The 24,205-nt window shown below is 39.3% G+C and overlaps 1 protein-coding gene across 1 annotated transcript in view; it reads left to right on the top strand.

The window, feature by feature from the left end:
• The first annotated feature begins 1,514 nt into the window (after window positions 1–1,514).
• Window positions 1,515–24,205, top strand: part of LOC128804892 (ethanolaminephosphotransferase 1-like) — a 53,245-nt gene continuing 30,554 nt past the window's right edge. The window contains exons 1-4 of the mRNA XM_053973199.1: window positions 1,515–1,571; window positions 14,411–14,479; window positions 19,703–19,811; window positions 21,875–21,949. Of these exons, the coding sequence (XP_053829174.1) occupies window positions 1,515–1,571; window positions 14,411–14,479; window positions 19,703–19,811; window positions 21,875–21,949 (310 nt within the window). The remainder of the gene's footprint in view (window positions 1,572–14,410; window positions 14,480–19,702; window positions 19,812–21,874; window positions 21,950–24,205) is intronic.

Below are 24,205 nucleotides of genomic sequence, written 5' to 3'. Positions count from 1 at the left end.
TGTTTTCTCTGTCTGCTATACCTATGTATCTTCTGTAGCTATATATTTTTGACATAAATCTAGAAGCCTGCAAAGAGAAAAAATACTTTTTTTTGCCTACCTTCTACTTTTCACAAAAGCAAACACTGTCCATCATACTCCAAATAGTTGTTCAGACAAATTTCTGCTTTCATGTTTGAGGCTTCTAAGGTTAGAGTTAAGAAGTGAAAGTGATAATTCTAAAATGCTTGGCCTGTTTCAGTAGCTTATTTACACTAAAATACTGCAGTGAGTACAGTACAGGTTGTGAATATTTTCTTATGTACCCTTGTAAATTAATTCAATAGCATAACACAATTTAAAAACATGATAATAACAATGAAGGGGATCCCAAATTAAAGTTCAGGATATGAACCCATACCACTCGAATTAAAATTAGAGTTGGCTCATGAAAAATATAAACTTCATACACTTTAGCTTTCTTAATTGGTATCAAGCTTTTAACTCAGTAACCTGAAGCTAAGTATTAAAGTTCTGGGTTGTTTTCAAGAGCAGAAGTTCAGCTGCTGCTGCTGGAAGCAGAATGCAGGTGTAAGCACATCTCAACTGATTAATGTGTAATTAATAATACAGAACAAGAACCATTGCATACAGTTTGCACTTAACGACCATGACTTGTACATAATTCCTATCAAACCTGCCCAGTTTGTAAAATAACACTGACTCTCACAATACATAAGATGCCTCGTGGGGTGCAAGTAATGGATTTTAATTGATTTGCTTTCTGGATAGATTCCATTTGGTCCATAAAATCTCAGACCCTGATGTGTATGATTTCAACTCTCTCTCCCAGCAGTGTACAGCGAAGGTAACACAAGGTGTCATGCCATATGCTTAAATACATTTGCAGCTGAAAGTACTCCTGATGTTTTCCAGTGTATCACTCCCCTAGAAATCAGGAGGTGCAGAGTGCACTGCTGACTGATGTGGTGTGGCAGGCTCCAGTGCAGGTGCAATAAAAAGATACAAGACTCAGATTATTGTTGGAATGCAAAGATAGACCTTAATCCTCAGTGTCACTTGTTTCTCAAACGCGGTACTTAGTATCGTTTGTGTAGTATTACTTGGCATGTTTTACATTTGTTACTCAGCACTGTTTTGTATAGCGACTTCACGGGCGCGTCTTCCCCTACGCTGTAAATACGGCATCTTTAATAGACCGGTAGCGAGAAAAACAGTTTGGAGGTGATTCTGCGACGTGCCTTGGGACCGTGAAGTCATTACGGGTGTGAAATACGCCGTGTTGGCAGGCGGGCACCGGAGCGTCCTGGGGCCGCGGGGAGCCGCCTGCTCCCACGGGAGACAGCCCCGCGGGCACCCCCGGCGCGGATGCCCGGAGCCGGGGGCAGGTCCAGCCGGCGGGGCGCGGCCGGGGAGCCGCCCTCCGCCCGCCCCCGGCCCCGCCACCTCCCTCATCCGTCCTCCCGTCGCTCCCATCCCTCCGTGCCTCGGTGCCGGCGCGGCGCAGGGCGGCGATGTGGCGGTGGCGGTATGTGAGCGGCCGGCAGCTGCACGGCTTCCGACACTACAAGGTACAGGGCAGCCCCGGGGCCGGGAGGGCGGGCGGTCCTCCCCGGGTCGCATCTCAGCTCCGGAGCGCTCCGCTTTGGGCGGCTGGATCCCAGCCCCGCTGTGAATGCGGCCCCGGCCGGCCGGGCCATCCCTCCGCCGCCGGAGGGTCCGCAGGGCTCCACCTGTTCCCGCAGGGGGGTGTCCCGCACCTCCACCTGTGCCCGCCCGCGCCCGGCCCGGCTCTGACGGAGTGCGTGCCCTGGGGAGGAGATGGCTGTTCGCGGGGCGGCAGGTCTCGGTGGAGGCAGAGTGAACTGGGTTTTGAGTGAGTATCAACGTCTATAAAAGCTGTGCCCGTTTTAGAGCAGCGTGGTTTTGGAGGCATCCGGTCTTTCCGTAAGAAAGCACGCATTGATGCTGCTTGTCTGGCTGTCTGCAAAGCCTTCGGACACAGGAATGCTCTGGCATTGAGAAATAAATAAGAAAGCCGGGGCATGGGGGGGAGGGGGGAAAGAAAACCTTACTTTAAATAATTTGAACTAAACCTCATGTTTGCAAATAACCAGCATGCAGAATCCCAATAAATGGGTGAATCATGAGATATTTGAATTTACCAGTGTTATATCATGGACTTAGGAGTTACAGGGGATGTGGTACGGGCATCATCCAGGTTTGTGCCAGTTGAGGTGCAGGTGTCTGAAATGGGCCATGCCACCCTGTTCCCACACCCTCACCTAATTCCTTGTGAAAAGCAGGACGGGCATGCCAGCTTCTACCAGCACAACACCCAGCCTTTTATTTTATGTTCAGTTTGCCAAAGTAGCCCCTACACCATGCTCCCCAAAATTCCTGCCTTCTTGCTCTTACCGTGTGCCTTCCCAGGCTGGGCTCCAACCAGGGTGTTCAGCTTTTCCTGGTTCCTATCAAGCCCTTCCGTTCCCTGGGCCAGCAGCTCTGCCTGTTCACCTCAGCAGGAATGAAGGTGGAGGAAGTGTGGCTTCGAGAGTGTTCTCCAGGTTGCTTCCTAGGAACTTGTTATGCATAGAAGCTAATTAAAATGTACCAACCTGTTTGTGTGTCTCCGATGTGAGTGGGATAAAACATTCTGCAAGCTGCTTCTGGCCACAGGGCGTGAGTTGCACAGGTCTGTGCTTGAATGGTGAAGCCGCAGTCTTGACTGAGATCAGGAGGAAGAAGAATAAAAAGCAATTTTTAGGATAAATGGACGTTGTTATTTAAGTAACTTTCCTGAATTATTTGAGTTCATAGTACAAGTATGGGAACGCTTGTATTACATTCTTTCTTATCACTTGAATGAAAATAGCTTCAAACAATTGCAGATGAGAAATAATCAAAACAACGTTCTTTAAAAAACCTGTAATGACTGTGCCATAATTATGATTTACAGGGCAAATTATTACCAAAAGACAGAATCACATATCAAATAATTTAATTGGAATATATTGGTTTCTCAAGAGCATTGCAAAGAAACTATGTTGGGTAATTTTCTTAAGTACAAGAATCAGCCAACGCAGATACTTAAGAAGTATCTGTTCTACTGTGTTCTGAAAAAAATCCTAGTAAGTGCAGGCTTTAGAACAATGAAATAAAATTATTTTCTTTTATCTGAGGTGACTTGGGACTGGGATATCTTGAAAATAAATAAATCCAAATGGCATAGATTTCACACAGAGAAATACAGGTACATGAGGTTGGTGCTGCTAAGCTGGTCAGGTATCTGCAGCATTTGCCTGGTGCTCCAGGTTGCAAATGCTGCTCACAGTGATTTAAAGTACTCCAAAAATACAAAAGGGGTGCAGCAAGGAGACACTAATCATTACCACAATCTCTTGTCCCTCACCCTCCCATAGCTAGGGCTTCCACAACCCCAGCTTTGTTCTCACCACCTCTTAGGCCTGACACATGCTCTTCAACCTCCTGTTGCCCTCTGGCTGCCCCCTCTTCCCCTTCAGCCTAGGGTCTTACTGCATCCTGGTCCTTCAGCTTCCCAGCCCCTTGGAGGAGATTGCTGCTTCCTTTGCTGCCTACTCAACAGGTGCTAAACTCTGATCACTGTGCCCAGCACACATGGGTAACCTCTTCTTACAACCTCCTGGCTATTTCTGCCCTGTGTTTCCTGGTGAACCCACTTGTGGGGTAGTGTGGAAGGATATGTGCATTGGCCCTATGAAGAACTAGGTAATGTCTGAAAGGATCTGTGAGCATACGTTCAATATTGAGGTAAAACACTGTATTGCTTCCAGACTTGAACTGTGCATAGAAAGCTTTAGATTTAGTGGCATCCATCTCTCTGTTGTACATCACACTGCAACATTGTACTCACAGTACTATCAGGGGCTTAACCTACTCCATACTTTGCACAATTTATCTGCTGAGCAGCTTAAGAAAATAATTTGTGTAATCAACTCCTTTTGTAAAGGTAAATATGGCCTGAAAAAAAAATGCTGTTCAATTTTCAAAATTTTCACACTGCTGAATTCATTCCTCTGCCATGAATGCTCCAATTGTATGTTTCAGGCACTGTCTGTCTCCTGTTCACAGTTGGAGGAGGGCTTTGGCAACAAAACCAGCACAGTTCTTTGCTAAGGAATGGCAGACCTCTAATGAATGCAGAGATTTCAGCACCCTTTAGCATGTTAGGTCTATGTATATTAGGCTTTTGAAGCAAGTTTTCCCCAATTACCAAGCTTTGGCTTACATCGCAGAGTGACCTCAGAGCACAAAAATGCATTCCATTAGGATGAACCTAAACCAGACAACAAACACACAAGTACCCCCAGTACATTCAGTCCATGGTATTATAATGGAGCCAGTTTAGTGTGATACCTTCTGAAATCCTTATAGCACAGGCATTGGCTCCTCAGGATTAGCTATTTCACCTCACTAATCTATTCCCATTCATTCTGCCTGTTAATGGGGTTTTAGAGATTCAGTTTTCCTTTTTCTGCTTAAAAGCACACCGATAACAGGTGGAGATGTGACGATGAGACAGTTCAGACACAGCCCTGAGTATTACTGCTGTGATATTTCTGCCATCTTCTTGCCTCTGGGGCAGGTGCTGATTTCAGGACAGTTGCATGCTCAGGTGATTTGCTGCAACTGTATCACAGAAGATTCTTATCCTTGGTTTGTGTCCTGTTCTTCAGGACATGGAGCAACACAGCTGAAAAGCTACAACCAAGTGGAATTGTAGGGCTTGGATTGTGTTGTTCCTACTTTTATGTTTTATCAGCATTTTGTAGTTATAGAAGAGCACCCATGGAATTACACTGCTACCTTTTTTTTTCTCTGCCTGCTTGGGTTTCTGTTGGAAACAAGCTGTTCTGCAACAACCAGGTGATGAGTACAGATAAAAGCAGAATTTGGTTCTTTATTTTTATCCTTCTCACCAGAATGCAGTAATGTCAGTGGTGAGCTTGTGTTGCCATTGTCTCTTCTCATCACTTCATTCTTAGGATTTCCCTTGCATATTTACCTTGAGTTACCTTTTTTTACAGTACCTGTGCACAGAGGTTTTTCAAGCCAGAAAACTTTGATGCTTTATCCTGTTTGGGAATAAAAGAGATCTAAGAACAAACTATAGAGGCTTTACTCAAACAGTAGGCCTGGAAAAGATGATTAAAAATCATATACAACATTAAAAATTAACATCTAAGGTTCCACATTTTCATCTTGTTTTGTCCACACTGTTTCTATCCTCTACGTAATTTTTTAGCAGGTAACTGTGTGGATAAGGGGTGTGGTGAGGAGGGGAGAGTCAATGAGGTATAAGTAGTTTCATTTCAGTGAGGGGTCTGCTACTGTCCCATGTTCTCACAAGTAAAGTAGGTAGAGGTAATTAACATTAAATAATAGTAAAATGGAAACATTTTAAAGAGTTTAAAATATTTCTTCAAATAGAATGGAAACATTTAAAGTTTTCTGTGAAAGTAGGAGGTTCTATCAAGTGGGATTAGACCTACACAACTGTCTGTCTGTCCCAACTCCATTGCTGTACAATACTTTCATTAAGTAGCAAAAGGGAGAATATTGTAAAATTTTCACTATACTTAAGAATTTTGAAAAGTAGGTTTATCATTTAAAATATACTTGGAAGAGGGATATAATAGACAGAAATCAATATGAAGAAGTTCAGTAAACAAGGTTTTGCTTAGGGGAAAGAAAATCAACATTTAAAACATAAAATAAGAGACAACAGACTGCAGGAAAGATACCAGGGGATCAGAGTGTTGACAACATTGTGGCTGTTATAATAAAGGGAAAAAGTTCTTAAGCTGGAAGTGTCATAAATATGTCAAAGGGTTACGTTTACTCCTGTAGCTGATGTACTGATCAGGTATCAACTGGAATAATGTGTCCTGCCTGCTTTGGCCCACAGTTTGTAGTCCTCGGAATGTCATTATGAATACCAAGAGGCTTAGAAAAGATGAACTGTGTGAGACAGTCTGAGTAGAGTGGAAGTAAGAACCTAATAAAGAGTGCCCTTTTAAAGAAAGACAATATGTGAGTTTTGGCTGCACAAAGAGAAATTTAAGGCATCTGCTATGTCAGTCTTGTGTTGATAAGGCCTGCTGGAACAGGTACTAAAGGGGATTGGGCAATCATTTTATCAGTCTTAAGGCTTGATTTCTCTGAGGCACGACCAACAATCTAGTGTTGAGTATTAATAAAGGAACAGTTGCTGATACCTTTTTATGAAAGTTTTGGGTAATGAATGTATTCTCTTTTAGTGTGCTGACATGGTTGCTTCTTGCAAGCAGTGGGGTCATTACCTCATGGAAACTTGATCTGCATCCTTAATGTATACTGAACGTGATCTTGCATTAGGTGAACGCTCTGGACTAGAAGATCTCTCAAATTACATCCCAGCCCTCATTTTGGAGGGTTAGAGAAACAAGATCAGATGTATGATGATCACATTTCAAGGTCTGACTCTTTCTCTTATACTGACTTATACCAGAAGAGCAAAGTGTGTCGAGTATAATCTAGTGAATTAGTGTTTAGAAATTCAGGATTCACCCAAATACAAGAATGGATTTCTGTGAAGTCTATACTTTTCCAAGGCTACAAGTGTAACTATGAGATTTAGAAAAAATCATGGGTTCTGCTCACCTTGATTGAACAGTAGTTTTGCTTTCTACTCTGGTAACACAAGGAGTTGACATCATTTTGAAAGTTTAGGAGAAGAGACTTTCATTTGCATGCTTACCTGGAGCTTCTTAGGAGACGGCTAATAATGATCATTGCAATAATGCTCATTGCACGTGGACAATTTTATGTATACTGAATACTTTCTTTACATGTTTATTATATAGTGTTTTTTCCACATAGTATTTTTAGGGTTTCCCACTAATATTTAATTTCAAATATTATCTGAAAGCAGTTATCAGTTGTGTCTGCTGTAGTTAGATTTTTCAAATCACCAGAGTTTATTAAACTGTGTCCTTGAATATTTGAGGCAATGAAAACTAATGTTGTCTGGCCTCAATAAAACCATGAGTCAACAGCCCATTGTTCTACAATTAAAATCTTGCAGTCTTTTTCATGTTACTTTGATGGAAGACTGGAGTTGTAATTAAACGTTGTTGAATAGTATGTGAAATAAACCAAATAACTCATTACTCTTACATTATCTGTCACTGCATTCATGTGTCTCATGTATCAAAGAGCCATGGGCCAACTGAATATGTCATTCTGAAAGACAATCTTCACGCATGCATTACCTCTTTTTCCTCATCCCGTTGTAATTGTAGCTGGCAATGTAGCATTTCATGAGTTATGTAATCATTATCTTCCTTCTACGTATCATATGTTAATGAACCAACAACTTAATGAAATCACATCACAGAGATGCTGCATTTGATATTACTTGCTGCAGGACTTTTTCCCCAATGATGGGAAATTGTACATGGATTTGAGTGCAATATTACACCCATGAATTTACAAAGGTTCATTAGTTCACTTTTGGGACAAATATGCTCATATAAAGAGTTATATGCCTTGTTGAATCTCATAAAAGTGCAAATGCCAACTACATAGTTTCATTTTATTGCTTTATCAAGAGATGTTAGCATTCTGAAGTGCTTTTTGGATTTTTATGTGTAGAATATACATGTACACATATGTATTTTTGTTTATTAATTTGTGTTTTAATAGAAGACTAATTGCAAAGATGTATCTGTGATTTGAACATGTATTGATTGTTATAAATCTAAGGCAACTCTTATTCTAAGGGTTGTTTTACAGAGGGAGGATACTGTGAAGCATCCCCTCTCTTGTGCATCAGAATATTAGATAACACAAGGGTTCAGTGTATGTGCTACAGAACCACTCTTTAGCCTCTCTTATGGAAACTACAACATGCTTTTAATCTGTCTTCCCTTTTGGGCCTGGAGTGGTTTCCCCTCTTTGGGCTCCCCAGGTATTTAGATACACCCTCTGGCAGAGCTCCAGCTGGATGGGTACTTGGCCTACTGTTAGATCGTTAAAGGGCTGCTGGCACATACATGTTTGTACATGCACAGAAATAGGTGTAGCACAAAATCCTGCTGTTGTTTCCTTTTACTAAGTGTGGAAGACCAATCTGCACAAAAAAACCCATAGAAATCAACTTTCTTGCTGTGTTAGATCTTTCTTCAATAGTGAGTTAAGGATCAGTTGTGCAGTTCCTTAAGAGTGTGCAGGTTTTGGTTTTAGCAGGATTTATATTTTTACCAATCTGGGAAAGCCTCTACCTTTGTCCCTTTACAGTAGCCCACATGCAGCTGTCTTCTATTACCACTTGCTCAATATTTAATCATATTTCTATGTTCTTTTAAATTATTTTGGCTTTACTGTTAAGTGCTTGAATGTGTCCCACTAAACAAAGCCTTCTCCTGAAGAGAAAGTAGGTAGCATCCTTAATATAACTACTATTAGTTGAAAACTCGTTGCCGACTTCCAGTCCCACTGACTGTCTACGTCTCCCTGGTCTGGATAAAGCACTTGGTTTTGAGCTCCTGGCTGAGCCTATGTTGAGAAGGAGGAGACCTGCTGAGGTCCCTTCTCACCTGAATGATCCTGTGATCCAAACCCATGGTTCTGTGACCTTAAGGCCATGACATTGCTCTGCAAGCAAGGGGATGTGCCACTGGCAGGCATGAGTCCCTAAGAGCAGCCTGTCCTGACCCACAGCTCTACCTGCCCATGACCTCATGGACATGGGTCCATACATACTTCATTAAGGGAAAGGATGTGGCACATGACCCAATGTGTCAGGACTCCTGAAAATGAGGAGGTGAACAATAAATGCTCCTTTGCAACAAAACATCCCCAGGACAGCAGTTTGTGTAACAACAACTTCCTGATGACTTAGTAATACCTATCAGAATTGTTGAGTTACACAACCAATGACATTCTAGGAATGACATTTACTAGGAATAGTATCAGGTGGAAGGAAAATTTAACTATATTTCTGAGCTGTAGTGTGCACAGGCTAATGGAATTGAAGGGGGCAAAGTGAGAGGGGCAAAGTGAGAGGGGAGAGAGGAACTCAGGAGCCCAACTTGGGCAGCCTCTTCCTTCACAGTGCAGCTGCATCCAGCCCTAGTACAGGCTTATAACTCCTGGACTTAGGTATTGGTGATCTAATAAAAAAACAAAACAAAACAAACCCAAAAAACAAACAAACAAAAATCCCTAAAAAACCCCCATATATATATGTGGGTAGGGAGAAATGCAGAATACACCAAATTATTGCATAGGAAATAGAAAACCCAAGCCATTATTTATGAATAATTAACTACCTGATGATATAATGTAAAGGAATTCTATTATTAGATATAACAGTACTGTGTTTTGGAATACATCAGCACTTAAACTGCTGAACATATTTGGCATCCACAGTGTTGTGGAGCTCTGTTGTTTACAGCATGCTTCTCTTTCTTCCCTTTGTGACGCTTTTGTTAAGATCCAAGACTGTGTCCCATTTTAACTACAAACCTGTAAAAACATATATGAAGTAGAATTAAACTCCACATGTTTAATGTATTCTAGGAATCTGAAAGATTGATGGAAAATTGTTACCAGATGTGCCATATTTCAGTATTTTCTTTAATTTTTGTGTGGTTCCTGAAGTGTAAGGTATCACAGAAGCCAAGTTAATGCTTCATAAGACATTACCCAGAAGGGTCATTTCCCACTGAGCTCCCTTCAATATAGACTGGTCCATTCCCTGGATTGGGAGGTCATCTTCCAGCTTTCAAAACCACTAGACCCCCTTATCCTGTGCAAAAGAGAGTCCATTGTCATGCCTCCCATCCCTTTGTCATTTACAAAACACAGGTGTTGTGAATGTAAATGAGTGGCACAATATGGTACTACCTGAGACAAGATGATTCAAGTGCAGGAAAGGAATAGTCTGTTAGTATAAAGAGCAGCTGAAATTGAAATAACAACATAACGTAGTTATGCAACTACTTTTCTTGCAGCTTACTTTCTCTCCTCACTCTGAACTGTGTGCAAACATGCTTTATATTTTTCTATTAATCATAGTCATTCCAAAATTTTATTCTTGTGATACCTCCACAGTGCAAAACTGGAGAGGACTAGGGAGTCCAGTGAAGATCCAGTGTCAGCTCTCATTAATGGTTAGCTCACTCCCTGTTTGGGTTTTGTTTGTTTATTTCTCTAAAGTCTCTCCAAGGCAATAGCTCGGCTTTTGGTTTGGAAATAGTCTGTTCTGGAGGTAGTGCACATCATTTTTTGGTTTCACCATCCTTCAGCACTCTTCCAACATGGGCATTTGGGCTTTTGAACATGCACAGCAGACAGGGCTCATTTTCATGCTCTGAAAGTGCCATATTGCTGGATTAAAGTGTAGTCTCCAGATTGTTTCAGATACTTTGAACTTAAAAATATTGAATGCTAATGATGTGTTTGGTGTGTGGGGCCAGATGATGAGACCCAACACCCCTCCAGCAGATGCCGTGCCGTGCTGATATGACCAGTTTGCAATAATGGGAAGTATTTCTAAGCTGTGTGGATGTGAGCCAGAGGTACCATTTGTCTTGTATTTAGCAGAGCAGACCTTGATCACTGTGAGTGCTTTCGCCCCTTGAGAGCAGAACAGTTGTCTTTCTACTGCGTAGCCAAACCTTTGCTTTTGTTCATTTTTCTTTCTTCTGTTTTCCTGTTACTTTTCTTGATTGTTTATCCCCTCCTGCCCCCCCCCCCCCCCCCCCCCTCCTTAATCTTGTTTCCTTTCCCCTTTAGCACAGGTGACCAGCAGAAACTTCATCCTGTGCTGGATCCCCTGAATGGAAATTAAGATGCAGGAACCCAAAGTAAAAGTACATTTCATGTGTGCTGCCCGAGTCACCATGTATGTGTGCACGTCTCTGGTGTCTGTATTCTCATTTCTAGCTCTTCTAGAAGCCGTTAACACTGAGAGAGAAAGCAGATTACTTTCAAGGAGATATCAGCTATTAAATAAAACCAGAAGAAGCATTTTAAAATTTGGGAGTAAGATGAAGTCAATGCCATTTTTCCTATTCCCTTACTACTGCCGTTCCCTCTCAACTGTTAAAACTTCTTTTTAAAATAATTGAGAGAAGCTTTCTGATTATTCCAAGCCCTTCTTCTTTGTGTAAGGACAATCTATCCCTTTTCCAGGGCAGAAACTGTTTACAGGGAAGTGCTTAGTACTTGTATGAGCCTTGCACTTAAAAACCTCCAACAGGCTTATCCTCTCTACTTTTGTCCTTTAGTATAAGTGCCCTAAAAATGACAGAATTACACAATAGCAAATGGCAGTTCTTTTTTTACATCAAGTTCAATGGACTCTTACATTCATGTTCATTGGTCATAATGTGAGTGTGTTACTCAGTGCTTTGCTTTTCTGAGCAGCCATGAACATTAAACTCCTAAGGATTTCATGGCCTTGAGGTTAGGAGCTTCTTGGGAGCAGAACAAAGCAGAGTATTAAACTGTATAGCAGACTTTATTTGTCAAGTTTTATTTTTTGCCGTGACTGAAAACTATTTTTCCATGGGTGTTTCCTTTGGTCTGGCTAAAACAAATGATTGTGGAGGGAAGCACAAATTTCCATTCTTCTGCACATCTGCTGAATGTTCCTTCCCCACCCAGAGGACCAACAGTTCAGCCACAGACATAGGAATTAACAGGATGAAGTGTGGTGTGTCTTGAAATGTCTTTAGGTGACAAAAGCTGGCTGTAATTCTCCTCTTTTTTTTTTTTTCTTTTTCCAATAAGGTCTGTTTTGATTTTTGGTGGTTGACTTTGGAAACTGTGAGGCAAACAAAAAGCTGACTGTCTCTCTTGTTTGTGTCTGTTATGTGGAGATATGTTGGAAATCTACCTAATCTCTTACATTTTCCAGTAAAGAATAGACAAAAATTATATAATATCTATATAGTCTCTTATATTTTCTCTATAAGAAAACATTTTCAAATAAATGAGACTGATTTTCCTTTTTTTTCTTCTAAGAGAAAGCAGTAGTTCTGAACAGCCAGTGAATATTTTGGATAGAAAGCCTCATTTTACTGTTGTTGTTTAACTGGCATTTTCTGATTTTATTCATGACTTTGACTTGGGGGTGAGGGGAGAAAGAGAATACCAAAGTAGAAGCAAGGGTAAAATTCACTTATTTTGACCTTTGCACATTCTTATTCAGGTATTGCTGAATTCATTGAATTTGCTGGTCAGCAAATTGTCCCATATTTCACGTAGTCTTTGAATACCAGCTGGGGTAAGGAAATCAGCAGTAGCCACAGTGAAACTTTGAGCAGACTCCTGATTCCCTAAAACCTCAAGAGTGCTAATGGATACTTTGAATTTTCTTCATTTTCAGAAGATTTCCATAGTTCTTACGTGAATTAAGTACTGGCTGACTGGTCTGTTGGCATAGGTATGGCTTGGTATTATTGTTAATTTTGGCATAAATGTAAGCAAAGCCCACAGATTTTTGGTAATTCACTTGCAAGCTGAACTATCAAAAGTCCAAACAGTTGTAATAATCAGTGTTTGAAAGATAAATACAGCATCTGGACCTGCAAATACATACAGAATAATGAAAATGTAAGTTTTACCTGCAAATTAATTTTTTTTCCTGAGGTAATGTATTTAAGAATTCTAATACATATTCTGATGGAAAATCTGTTGATGACAAAATTGCGTTGTGTATTAAGTAATATGGGTGAGAGCAGCAGAGAAAAAATGACACATCAGAGTGAACACTTACAGCATTTTCAGAAAAATTAAAATCCGTGATGTACTGATGTACAGTTCATTAAACTGAAAATTTTATTCCCTCTGGAAATTTAGGCAGTCTGGTCTGACCAGTTACTGATAGGTGATTTTTTGATATTTGTCAGTATGTATTTGCAGTGAATAGCTGTGTTATAATAATTTTATTAGATGCTATGTTTCTAATCTGTGATTTAAACTTCAACACACAAAATTACTATGTGAATGCTTTGTTTTACCCAGAAGGTAATTAAAACATGTGCTTTGTATTCAGATAGAAAAAGGAAATTTATGGAAGAGTGCCTAAGCATTTCATATGTAGATACCTTTATCTACAAGTATAAAGATACTTGTAGATAAAGTAAGTCTACTTACTTTAAGTTTAAGACAAGTGCCTAAGTTGCTTTAATAATTAATGACTTGGAACAGGTACTTCCAGAGTGCAGTCTCCTCCAAAGAGTGGTTGGCTAAGAGAGGTTAATAAATTAACTATATATATGGAGAGACTATTAAATATTAGCTGAAGTTATGCGAAAGGAGGCTCTTTGTTATCAGCTCTTCTGCAAGTGAACAGCTTTGTTAAACTGTGGTCTAACACCTCCCTATCTTACTTATCCTTATCTTACTCCCATTTTCTGCACACGATGTTTCGACAGTGCTACATGTAGATATATCTGAATCTTTGTGAGTCATATGCATCATCTTAGCAATGTTAAGCCATATATGCACTTTCAAAGTCCAAGAATTTCTGAAATAATTACGTGTACCACCCCAATGATGGATAACTTCTTCCAATGTCTACCTGCCAGGGCTCAAATACATGGGTTTGAGTTATTACCAGTTATTACTGGTTCAGATTGTTCTTCCTAAGATTATTCTGTGTTCTGCAGTCTCAAGACAGGATAAAACTTGATACTGTCCCCTGAGGAAAATGGAGACAACAGCAATTCAGGGTGGCCTCAGATTTGTGAAATATTTTGTTTACAAAAGATATAGATATGTACTTAATGGAATTTATAAAACACATGTATTTTCAAATCTGTCCAATAGAGAAATTTTATTGTGCTAATGAACTGCGCTATTTTAGAGCTTATTTTTATAATAACATTGCCTTACATGAATTAGCATAGTGCAAATGCAACTGTGTTACTATGACAAAAGCTGTGTATCTCTGCAAGATAATATTCCACCTACAAACACATTCCATATTCACTATCTATCCTACATACTAGCAATGAATTGGTGCTCAGACTGTGCATTTCTGGTAGTGGAAATAAAGGTGTTAAATCCAAAATACGGTAGAAATGCAGAATTTTATAGGGTTGTAAAATTAATAAGAATTTAAAAGTAAAATGTGGCTACAGAACTGTTTGCCATTTCACAAGCCTAAACCTATGTGTTAATACATGGAGTTGCTAACAAGGTAATTGTAAACCAGGCCACTGCTTTTAAATGAAATAAAACTTGTACGAATCAGAACAAAATAAATTTACACCAGTCTCACTGAGTGCTCTTAGATGCTGCAGGATATGTAGTCATGGAAAAACAGCCATTGTTCAGTGCTTTGTTTAACATGCTTGCTTTTTCCTCACAGTACAGTGCTGTGGATACAAATCCTTTATCTGTGTATATTATGCAGCCCATCTGGAATAAAATTATTAAGGTAAGAATTTCATTTAATAAAAACATAACATGTTAATGTAAGAATTTGTTTTAAATATAGTGTGTATTTTCATTTAAAAATACATATTGATCAGTAAAGCTGAAATGAAGACATCTGATAAAAGAAAACAAATGCAGGATATATAGCCATGTTTAAGGTGAGTATGTTGTTTTGAGATTTTTTTTTATTTTAGAAAGAAAGGGCTTGTTTCTTTTCTTCTGATTGCTGTAGAAAAGGAATCCATTTCTCTTCTGCATCTTTCATTATTACATCTTTCATTAAACAGCTTTGCAAACATGGATGGTTTTACTTAGTACAGATTATTTTTGTGCAGCATATGCTGCCTAACAACAGCATGGCTTTCTCTCTGTGCTGTGCATATGATTTTATGCAAGCTCTGTCTCATTTTCTCCCGAGGGGACTGGCTTGAGACAGCCAGGCGTTCCTTGCAGAAGCTGAAAATGAGAGTGGTTACCATGATCACCATAACGATTGGAAGATGCCATCTCTTGAATGCATTGCAATCTGCAGTTTTTAAAAATAAACCACTCACAATTGTTATGCTGCTGTTGGCAAAAAAAAAAAAAAAAAAAAATCTGTATCTCAAATAAATATGAACTTTATTGATCTCCAAGGAAGCACTGACTTCTGCGTCTGCCTAATTACAGGAAATGTTTAGATTGGAGCAGACTTAAAAAGAAACCTTTGTACAAACAAAAAAAGGATGTATGTGGTCAGAGTGTTGTTGGATCTGCCATCTGCATTCTGTAATTCAGGTGCTGCTTATTCTTGATATGGCAGGAAAATCATAATCTCTAATTCATAACCTCAAAGTAATTTCATGGAAAATGTTCATATGACCCAACTGAAGAATTAAAAAGCAACCTGCACATGGGATGAGAAAAAAGGACATTAAAAAATGTGACACTCACTTCAGTAATTCAGTTCAGAGACTTTGTTTTTATTCCCATCATAATATTGAGGAAAACAATGAGGCAGAAAAGCCCCTCCAACACTCTGGCATGGAAGATGAGTAGAGGGTTTATTGTGCACTTGCCCTTTGGTTTAGGAGATGGTTGAGTATTCATCTGCTATCAGATTGAAGGGGGAGTGTTGTCAATACAAAACTTCCTTTGCAGATAAGTTCTCCTAATAGTTGCAGCATTTTACCAGAAAAAGAACAACATTATTGAATGTTCCCATGTAGCTTAGGGTGGTAGGTCCTATAAAAAATATTACCTCTTTAGATTTTTAAAAATCTCATGGAGTTTTAGGTGAGCATGATTTTGTTCACTTCTTGCCAGAGGAGAACCCAAACCAGAGCAAAGAACTTAAAACCTATTTCAACAATCTGAGTACAGAACCAAAGACTGAAGTGGGTGCAGTGTGTACTGTGCCATTTGGTTTGGTTTGAATCCTGAAGATACAGCAGTGAATGTTCCACTTTGCCTTCTGGTGCAGGAGGGCTACAAAATACCTCTCAGTGATGTGTCACAAGGATTTAAAAGGAAATTATGTTGCTCTCACCTTTTGCAGAAGTAGTCATTCTAACATTAAATATACTGCCATGTAGAATCAGAGTCCTGCAGAGGAGCTGGCAGTGGACAGCTGCAGAGGGAAAAGCATTATGTAACTGAGATTGCAGTAGAATCTATGTTGTTCCTAGAGACAAAAATGAGAACTGCAAGAGCACCAAAATTATTGGCCACAATATATTTGTTTGTAAAATATCAGTAGGAATGTAAGTTGCTATAATGGTTTTGTTCCTGAACAGTGCATTGTAATAGGGAAATTGGGATAATTCTTAAAGAATTTTTAAAGAAAGTTTTGCATCTTCTATGTTCATCCAAAACTGGGCAGTACAAGTGTGCATCTTGATGACTGGGAGAAGTTCCTTCACTCAGTTTCGACATCCTGATGCATCCATTCTCAGATATGAATTAATTATTTTTTAGTTTCTAAACTGGTAACAATAAAAATTCCACATGGACTATTTTTACTAGATTCTAGAGGAGTTTAAGAAATAGCAACCTTAAATTCACTGAGCCAAAAAAAAAAAAAAAACAACCAAAACAACTCATGAGAACAATGGTTTGAGATTTGGGTCTTGCCTTTCACATGCCTGTTTAATCCTAATGGCAACACAAGTTTCTCTGTGTTCCACAATGCAGAATTCATTGGAAGATGTGTTTCCTATGTTGTAAGTTGTTAGCATTCATTGTAAAATGTACTTCCTGTGTTATAAAAAATTAAGACGAGCTTAACATTAAAAATCTGTGAGCTGAAAACATATTGCCATAACCCAGTTCATTTATCTCTGGTGGGGATGCTGGACAATGAGAGGAAAAGGAGGAAATCCCACTGGAATACACAGGTGTATGCCAGTATCACTGAAATCAATTAAACTCCCCTCTGTTGCCTTTATGAGCTTTGATTTTATCAGCAGAATTGGGCAAGAGTAGCATTTTAGTAGTCTCAAGTGACCTAGTGAAGTTTGAACAAATCTTTATATAAATGTGTACTTTACCATTTATTATCCAAATAGTTCCTATATTAAAGCATTTGCTGTTGGTATTAAGGCTTTTAGAATGAATGGCTAGACCCAGAAAAACAGAAATCAGTTAATACTTCATGGAATTAAGAGTTTTTTAAAAGGTTCAAGCAAACAAGGGTTTTGCCAGAGAGCAGATGTGATTTGCCCCATGGCACCTCCAGTTGTATTAATCATGTAGCACACTGATGTAGTAGACCTTTACTGTCTGTTAATTAGACAATAACGATTGCAGCTCATCCTTCTATAGCATACTAATAAATTCAGGCTCTATTTTTCCAAGGTGTGTAAGAAGTTAATCTTGAACACCCTGTGATTTTCTAATTATGAAATAGGGTGATGGTAGTGTAATGCCAACTAAAAAGATAACGAGCATTAAATATAACAAAAGGGATTTTGCAACTGGAATAATTTCCAAATACCTAGACAGATTAGGTTCAGTAAGGATCAAAAGAACTTGCTTAAGGTTTTAACTGCAGGAGAGTCTGTTTCCTGAGGACAGAACTCCTGTAACTGTTTTTCATGGTGTGTCTGTTAGCCAAAGGGATTGCAACTATAACAAATTGAAAAACCTTTGAAAGTTTCCTTCTTAAAATACACAGTTAGCAAGAAAGTGGGCTAAAATAACTTCTTCATGTTCACACCATGGAAGCATGAATTATTTCCTGTAATAACTTAAAAATGACATTATGACTGTTCAGAATGATGAGCCTAATTAGAAAGCAGAAGTTTGTGGTGTCCCACTTGATCTGATAGTCAACAATTCTTGTGAGTCATCCAGGAAAAAGCAGTCAGTTTATCCATGTATATCCACGTAAACATTTCATCCATAGTGTGTCAAAGCATTCTTTTGATCTATGATTTAGATTAAAAGAGACAAATCTAGTTTTTTTTTTCAGTGTCTGTGCTTCTTATTTCATGGAAGGTCAGAGACACCAGATAAATCCTGAGCAGGGGATTCATCTTCTGCATCCTCAGGTAGCACAACTGGGAGATGTGCCGCTGTTGCTCCATGCTGAGCATGCAGTCAGTGTAAGAAAGGGAGACCATGCAGTGAAGGGTTCCTCCTTAGACACTCTCCAAAAGGAACTTCAGAGGACATTTGCTGTCCCTTTTCTTAGAGGTTTAGATTTGCCCTTTTGAACACTCAGAATGATAGATATGTAACATTTTAAAAATAGTTGCTGTGTGCATTCAGTGGTGTATTTTAAATACAATGAGAGCTGACATATTGTGTTTTAAAATCTGTGATAAAGTCCTGCTGATAAGGAAAACAAATATCAGATAGTTTTCCCAATGTTATTACAGAAAACATCTAAGAAAAATAATGGAAAAGTGTTCAGGAACTCTAATCTGATTTTTGGAAGTGTACACTTAGTCTGTACACCATCTGTACACCACAACCGAAACCATCGGTTTCACAATTTCTCCTAAATATTACAAATTGCTCTATAGTTGAAAAAGATAATCTAGTCAGGATAGTTAATCACTCAAAGCATTCAGATTTTAAAAGTAAATTTAAGTAAATGTAGTAGTAGGATAGAAGTAATTAATATGTATTTATCTGTCTGTTCAGCTAGCTAGTCCAGAAATATTAACAAAACATTTGATTTCAAAACTATTGTTAGTATAGTTATAGTATACTATATATTCTATAGTATATTGTAATATACTATTCTTGTTAGCATCAGGAACTATTTGACTTGATTTTCTTTAAAATTTTCTTGTACTATTTTATAGTGTTGAAGTGCTTTATATACATTTTGAGTCCTTAGACATTCCAAATAATTTAATGATAAGCCTCCAGTATTTTTGTGTTTTAAATATATTGATAATATGTTTGAGTGATGATAATGGTTGATACTTAGTACTTCTGCAAATATGTTCTGTCTAAAAATCATGTAGAAAGCTGTGTAGGCTATTGCAAAAAATATTCTGGAGAAACTGTATTACTTGGGAAAAGTATTTTCAAAAGGGATTCCTTTTACAGTGTAAGGAGCGCCTTAAAGCCACAGGGAACTAATGCCTGAAAATGGTTACTGGGACAAAGAGGTTTAGGTGAAGGCAGAGAGTCCTTTTCAGCACCCTCCAAAGTAAAATGAATTAATGGAGTGTTAATAATTGATGAATAAAGAGTGAGACCCTGTCAGAAAGTTACTATCCAGAGAGTAGGGAGATGCTTGTAATGGGGAGATATTCTGAATCTAAAAGTGTAATGCACTCAGGATCTGATTTAGTTGATGTTTTGAATAAGAAATTATTCACATACTTTGAAAGAAGGACTTCCCTTGTTATAGAGTGGGAATACAATGCTTAAAGAACCTGCCACGTGGATGCTGAATTACCACACTGGGGTGCTGTAGTCTTCTTTCAGTTCTGATACAGCTGTTCACAAAAGGCTTTCCTTGGAAGCTGGGTAAATGAGGACAATGTACAACATTTTAAAGGGAGTACAACGTTTTAAAAATATCATTCTTACTGCAGCCACAGAAATCAGGCAAAAGATTGCATTTGAAAATAAATTTCCCAGTTAAATGGGGAAATATATACAAATCTGAACATTGCTGATGTCATATAAAAGCTTCTTTCCTGATATAAAATATTTTATTAAAATAAGATGAACAATTTGAAATATATTTTTTCTCTTTTTTCTTCCTTTCATTTTTTAACAGATAGTGCCTTTGTGGATTGCTCCCAACCTGTTAACGTTCTCTGGATTTGTCATGATTTTATTTAATTATTTTCTAATATCTTTTTATGACTGGGACTACACTGCCTCAGGTAAATATGTTCATGTTGTAATTTTTCAGAACTACTGAACTGCTTATACTTCTGAATGTTGCAGGGAGGTATCAGACACTTAAATCTTCCACTTATTCCTTTAATAAGGCTCCTATAGGATAGGAGACTCTACCTCACACATAGCATTATAAATTTAGATAATTTTATTGAAAAATCTTATTTAATTTTATCCCTAAAATGGGTTTCAGCTTATGCTGCTTGAAGTCTCTGGGAAGATCTCATTATATTTAAAGTTTATTCCAGGGTTTAAATACAGAGCCAAAATCCACTTGAATATTCTTCATAACATTTTCATTGATTTCACATTTCCTAATATCTAAACTGGTGCCTGAAGGAGTTAACTTCCCTTTCATTTCTCCACATATTCACATCCCCTATTCGAGACTGCTTCTAGACAAAAACATAGTTTCTAAATAAATGTCTTTTCAAATTATGACTTTCAAAGTCCACGTCCATGTTTGCTCCTCATTGAAGACCAAGTCAGAATTTTTTTGATCTAATTGCTCCTGAGTGTAGGGCATGTTTGGTTTGGACTTCTCAGACCAGCTGTTGAAGCCCACAGAAGGTAGTAAGAATCTTCCAGGTGATTAGTATGTAAAATATATATAGATAAAAGTATTTAATTTTCCTTAAACTAGACAATTCAGTGAAGATAACACTTTTATTTCCTGAAACAACTACATTTAGCTGTCTTTATTTTGTTATGCCTGTGGTTAGCTTCAGGAGGTACCCTTTGGTGTGGGTTGTTGTACATTTATCATAGCAATTCTAGAGGCAGGGATACTTGTTAGCAGTTTTGGTTCAAAAGTTACATTTTCAGGACCAGCTTGTTATACAGTTGTCTGACCTCATTCTTGAACACCGGGTGCTTTTTTATCAATGCAGATGATATTTACTCAGCCCTGTAATAAAAGAACATCCGGAACAGATCTTTTTAATGGGATGATGTTATCTTGGCACGTTCTCAGTAGATATACATGGAATTGAAGACATTTGAAATGGTGATTAAGTCTGTTAGAGTTGAGATCTGTATGTGTAGTTTGCAAGCTCTTCCCGAGTCCACATGAGAACAGTCCCCATCATTTCTCAGGTGATGGAAAACTTTCATACAACTTAAAGGGCTTTTGGAGTATCATATATCAATCCTATATCTTGAATCAGAAATAAAAAAACTTAATTTCCTGCACAGTTGGTTTTCATGGTACAGTTTGCAGATTTGCAGCTAGGAGTCAGGAATTGTGATCTTTTCTTTCAGAATGGCAAGATGAGGCACTGAGAGAAAGGTAGTCAGGGCACTGCTTTAGGTGCTGGCATCTCCTGGCATCAATTCAGGCAAGGACACACCTGTGTTTGGTGCCAAATGGCAAAACCTGAGAGGACTTTGCATTTACAGTTGTTTAGTGTTGATGTAGTATTGGGTGATGTTTAAGTTAAATAGAAGTCTCTTTGGAAAAAGGATCGATTTCTTTAAAAGAGCAACAATAACCTTGGATTAGTGCTATCAGCAGAGCAAGAACAGAACTTGGGTCTCTGTCCAATTCAACCATCCTTTCCTTCTTCTCACTGAAAAAAAAAAAAAAGGTGCTAATATTTCTGCTAGCCTAAGGACAAAAACTTCCTGTTCAGATCTCTGTGGTAAGAGTACTACACAAACCCCAGACTGGTACTGATAATAATGCTTGAAAACTTCTTTTTTTTCTATATATTACATGAACAATAACTAATTTTTCAAAGGATAGTCTTCCCATGACCTGTGAATATTTTTGCTTAGTTGCTATCATTGTTTTGTGCAATACCAGAGTAATCTCAGGATGAAAAAACCTCTCTATTACCTTTTGTCCTTTATGGTGAAAACACATTCAAGCCTGCTCCGTGCTTCTTTGATAGAGCTCACCAATGCCTGAAGGTCAGACTCAATATTTCAATCTGTTTGATGCAGTGTGTTAATCAGTGGCAGCTAGTTTGTATGTACATACATATCTTGGTGGATTTCTTTGATGTTAACCCCTGTTACACTGACTCACTACCCCATTTTTTTTCAGGTACCAGTCCTGGACTTGTTCCCACCTGGGTGTGGCTGTTCAGTGCATTTACCACCTTTTGTGCTTATGCTTTAGGTAATGTACAGTGAAATAATTTGCATGTCTGCATTTTCATGTAATTTTATCTTCAAATTCACTAGTGATGATTCTGAGATAAAGAGGCATTGTGGATAAATTACTGATCTCTTTCCAAAACAGTTCTCTTAGATTAAACAAACAAACAAACAAACAAACAAAAACCCCTGAAACCACAACACACAAAAAAAATAAAAATTTGTAAGACTTAAACCTGAAACAGCATATTAAGTAATATATTAGAGGTTCTATTACAGTAACTGTTATCCCTCTTGAAAGTTCAAATTATTTTAGAGGAACAATGGAAATCATTATATAGCAGCAGTCTGGTTCCAATCCCCCTGCTATGGGCAGGGACACCTTCCACAAGATCAGGTTGCTCAGAGTCCCATCCAATCTGGCCTTGAACACATCCAGGGATGGAACATTCCCAGCTTCTCCAGACAACACAATCCAGTACCTCACCATCCTCACAGTAAAGATTTTCTTGCTAATACCTAACCTAAACCTACGTTCCTTCTGTGAACCCATTCCCCCTTGTCCTATCCCTACATGCCCTTGACAAAAGTCCCTCTCCAGCTCTCCTGTAGCCCCTTTAGGTACAGGAAGGCTGCTCTAAGGACTCCCTGGAGCTTTCTCTTCTCCAGGCTGAACAACCCCAACTCTCTCATCCTTCTTCATAGGAGAGTCACTGCTGGTTGGTTTCATAAAAATCTTTGTTCCTTTATGATGACATTCTGAGACGCTCAGACACCAGAATTAGCAGAGGGTGCTTTCAAAGACAGGAAAAATAAAGGACAAAGCAGAAAAAAGGAAATTGTTAGGCACTTCAGTGCTTAAGGAGTGTGTCAGGAGAGATGGTGATGACAGGCCTGAGCTTCTTACAGAAATAAATATATATTTTTTTCTTTCATCTTGCTGTTTTTCTCCCATAACACCTACACCTCACTTTCAAATTCAATTTTTACTACTTTATACTGTGCCATGAGTGTATTTTTAGGTACGTTGCACCTTGCTGTGCAGTGGTGTGAAGACAGACCTGAAATGATGCTGACCTGGGAGTGAGATCCATGTTAGTGTGGCTTTTTTACTTTCTCTTCCAAAGCTCTCTTGTTCCTAACTAGACTTTCCACAACATGGTGCAACAGAGTTATTTTTTGGGGATACTAAAAGTAGTATATTTAAAAGACTGCATGGTTCTGTGTAATAAGGGCCAAAAAAACCTGGATACATTTAAAGAAAGAAATCTTATAGGCACAGGAGCAGGCTATCATAGGTGCTGAAGGATGAGCCATCAGGGAAGAACACTGGCCTGGCTGAACAGGGAGCTTTCACTGGAACCTGGGGAGGAAAAAAAGAGTTCATAACCTTGGGAAATAGGGGCAGACAATCAAGAAGAGTACAAGGATGTCATCAGGTCTTGTAGACAGAAAATTGGATTGGTGAAATCTCAGCTAGAACTCCGTGTTGTCACCACTGTGAAAGATAATACAAAGTGGTTTTATAAATACATTAACAACAAGAAGAGGGCCAAGGAAAATCTCCATCCTTTATTGGATGTGGAGGGGAACATTGTGACCAAAGATGTGGAAAAGGCTGAGGTACTTGATGCCTTCTTTGCCTCAGTCTTCAGCAAGAAGATCCGATATCCTCAAGGCAGCCACCTGCTGAGCTGGTGGGCAGGGACAGGGAGCAGAACAGAGCCCCTGTAATGCAGCAGGGAGCAGCCAGTGCCCTGCAGTAATGCAGCAGGGAGCAGCCAGTGCCCTGCAGTAATGCAGGGGGGAGCAGCCAGTGCCCTGCTGTAATGCAGCAGGGAGCAGCAGTGCCCTGCAGTAATGCAGGGGGGAGCAGCAGTGCCCTGCAGTAATGCAGGAGGGAGCAGCCAGTGCCCTGCAGTAATGCAGGAGGGAGCAGCAGTGCCCTGCAGTAATGCAGGAGGGAGCAGCCAGTGCCCTGCAGTAATGCAGGGGGGAGCAGCAGTGCCCTGCTGTGCCAGCTGACACTCACCAGTCTGTGGGGCTGGATGGGATCCACACCAGGGAGCCAGCAGAAGAGCCAGGCCGCTCACCAGCATTTGTCACCAGTCCTGGTCAACCAGGGGGGACGCAGAGAACTGGAGAGTGGGCAGTGTGATGTGATGCCCACCTGCAAGAAGGGTTGGAAGGAGGATCTGGGGAACTACAGGCCTGTCAGTCTGACCTCAGTGTCTGGAAAGGTTATGGAAGAGATCATCTTTAGCACATGCAGGACAGC

Source organism: Vidua macroura, chromosome 1, assembly GCF_024509145.1.
Source record: "Vidua macroura isolate BioBank_ID:100142 chromosome 1, ASM2450914v1, whole genome shotgun sequence".
Classification (NCBI taxonomy): domain Eukaryota; kingdom Metazoa; phylum Chordata; class Aves; order Passeriformes; family Viduidae; genus Vidua; species Vidua macroura.
Note: the sequence above shows the minus strand (reverse complement) of the source record. Positions and strands in the feature narration are given on the sequence as shown.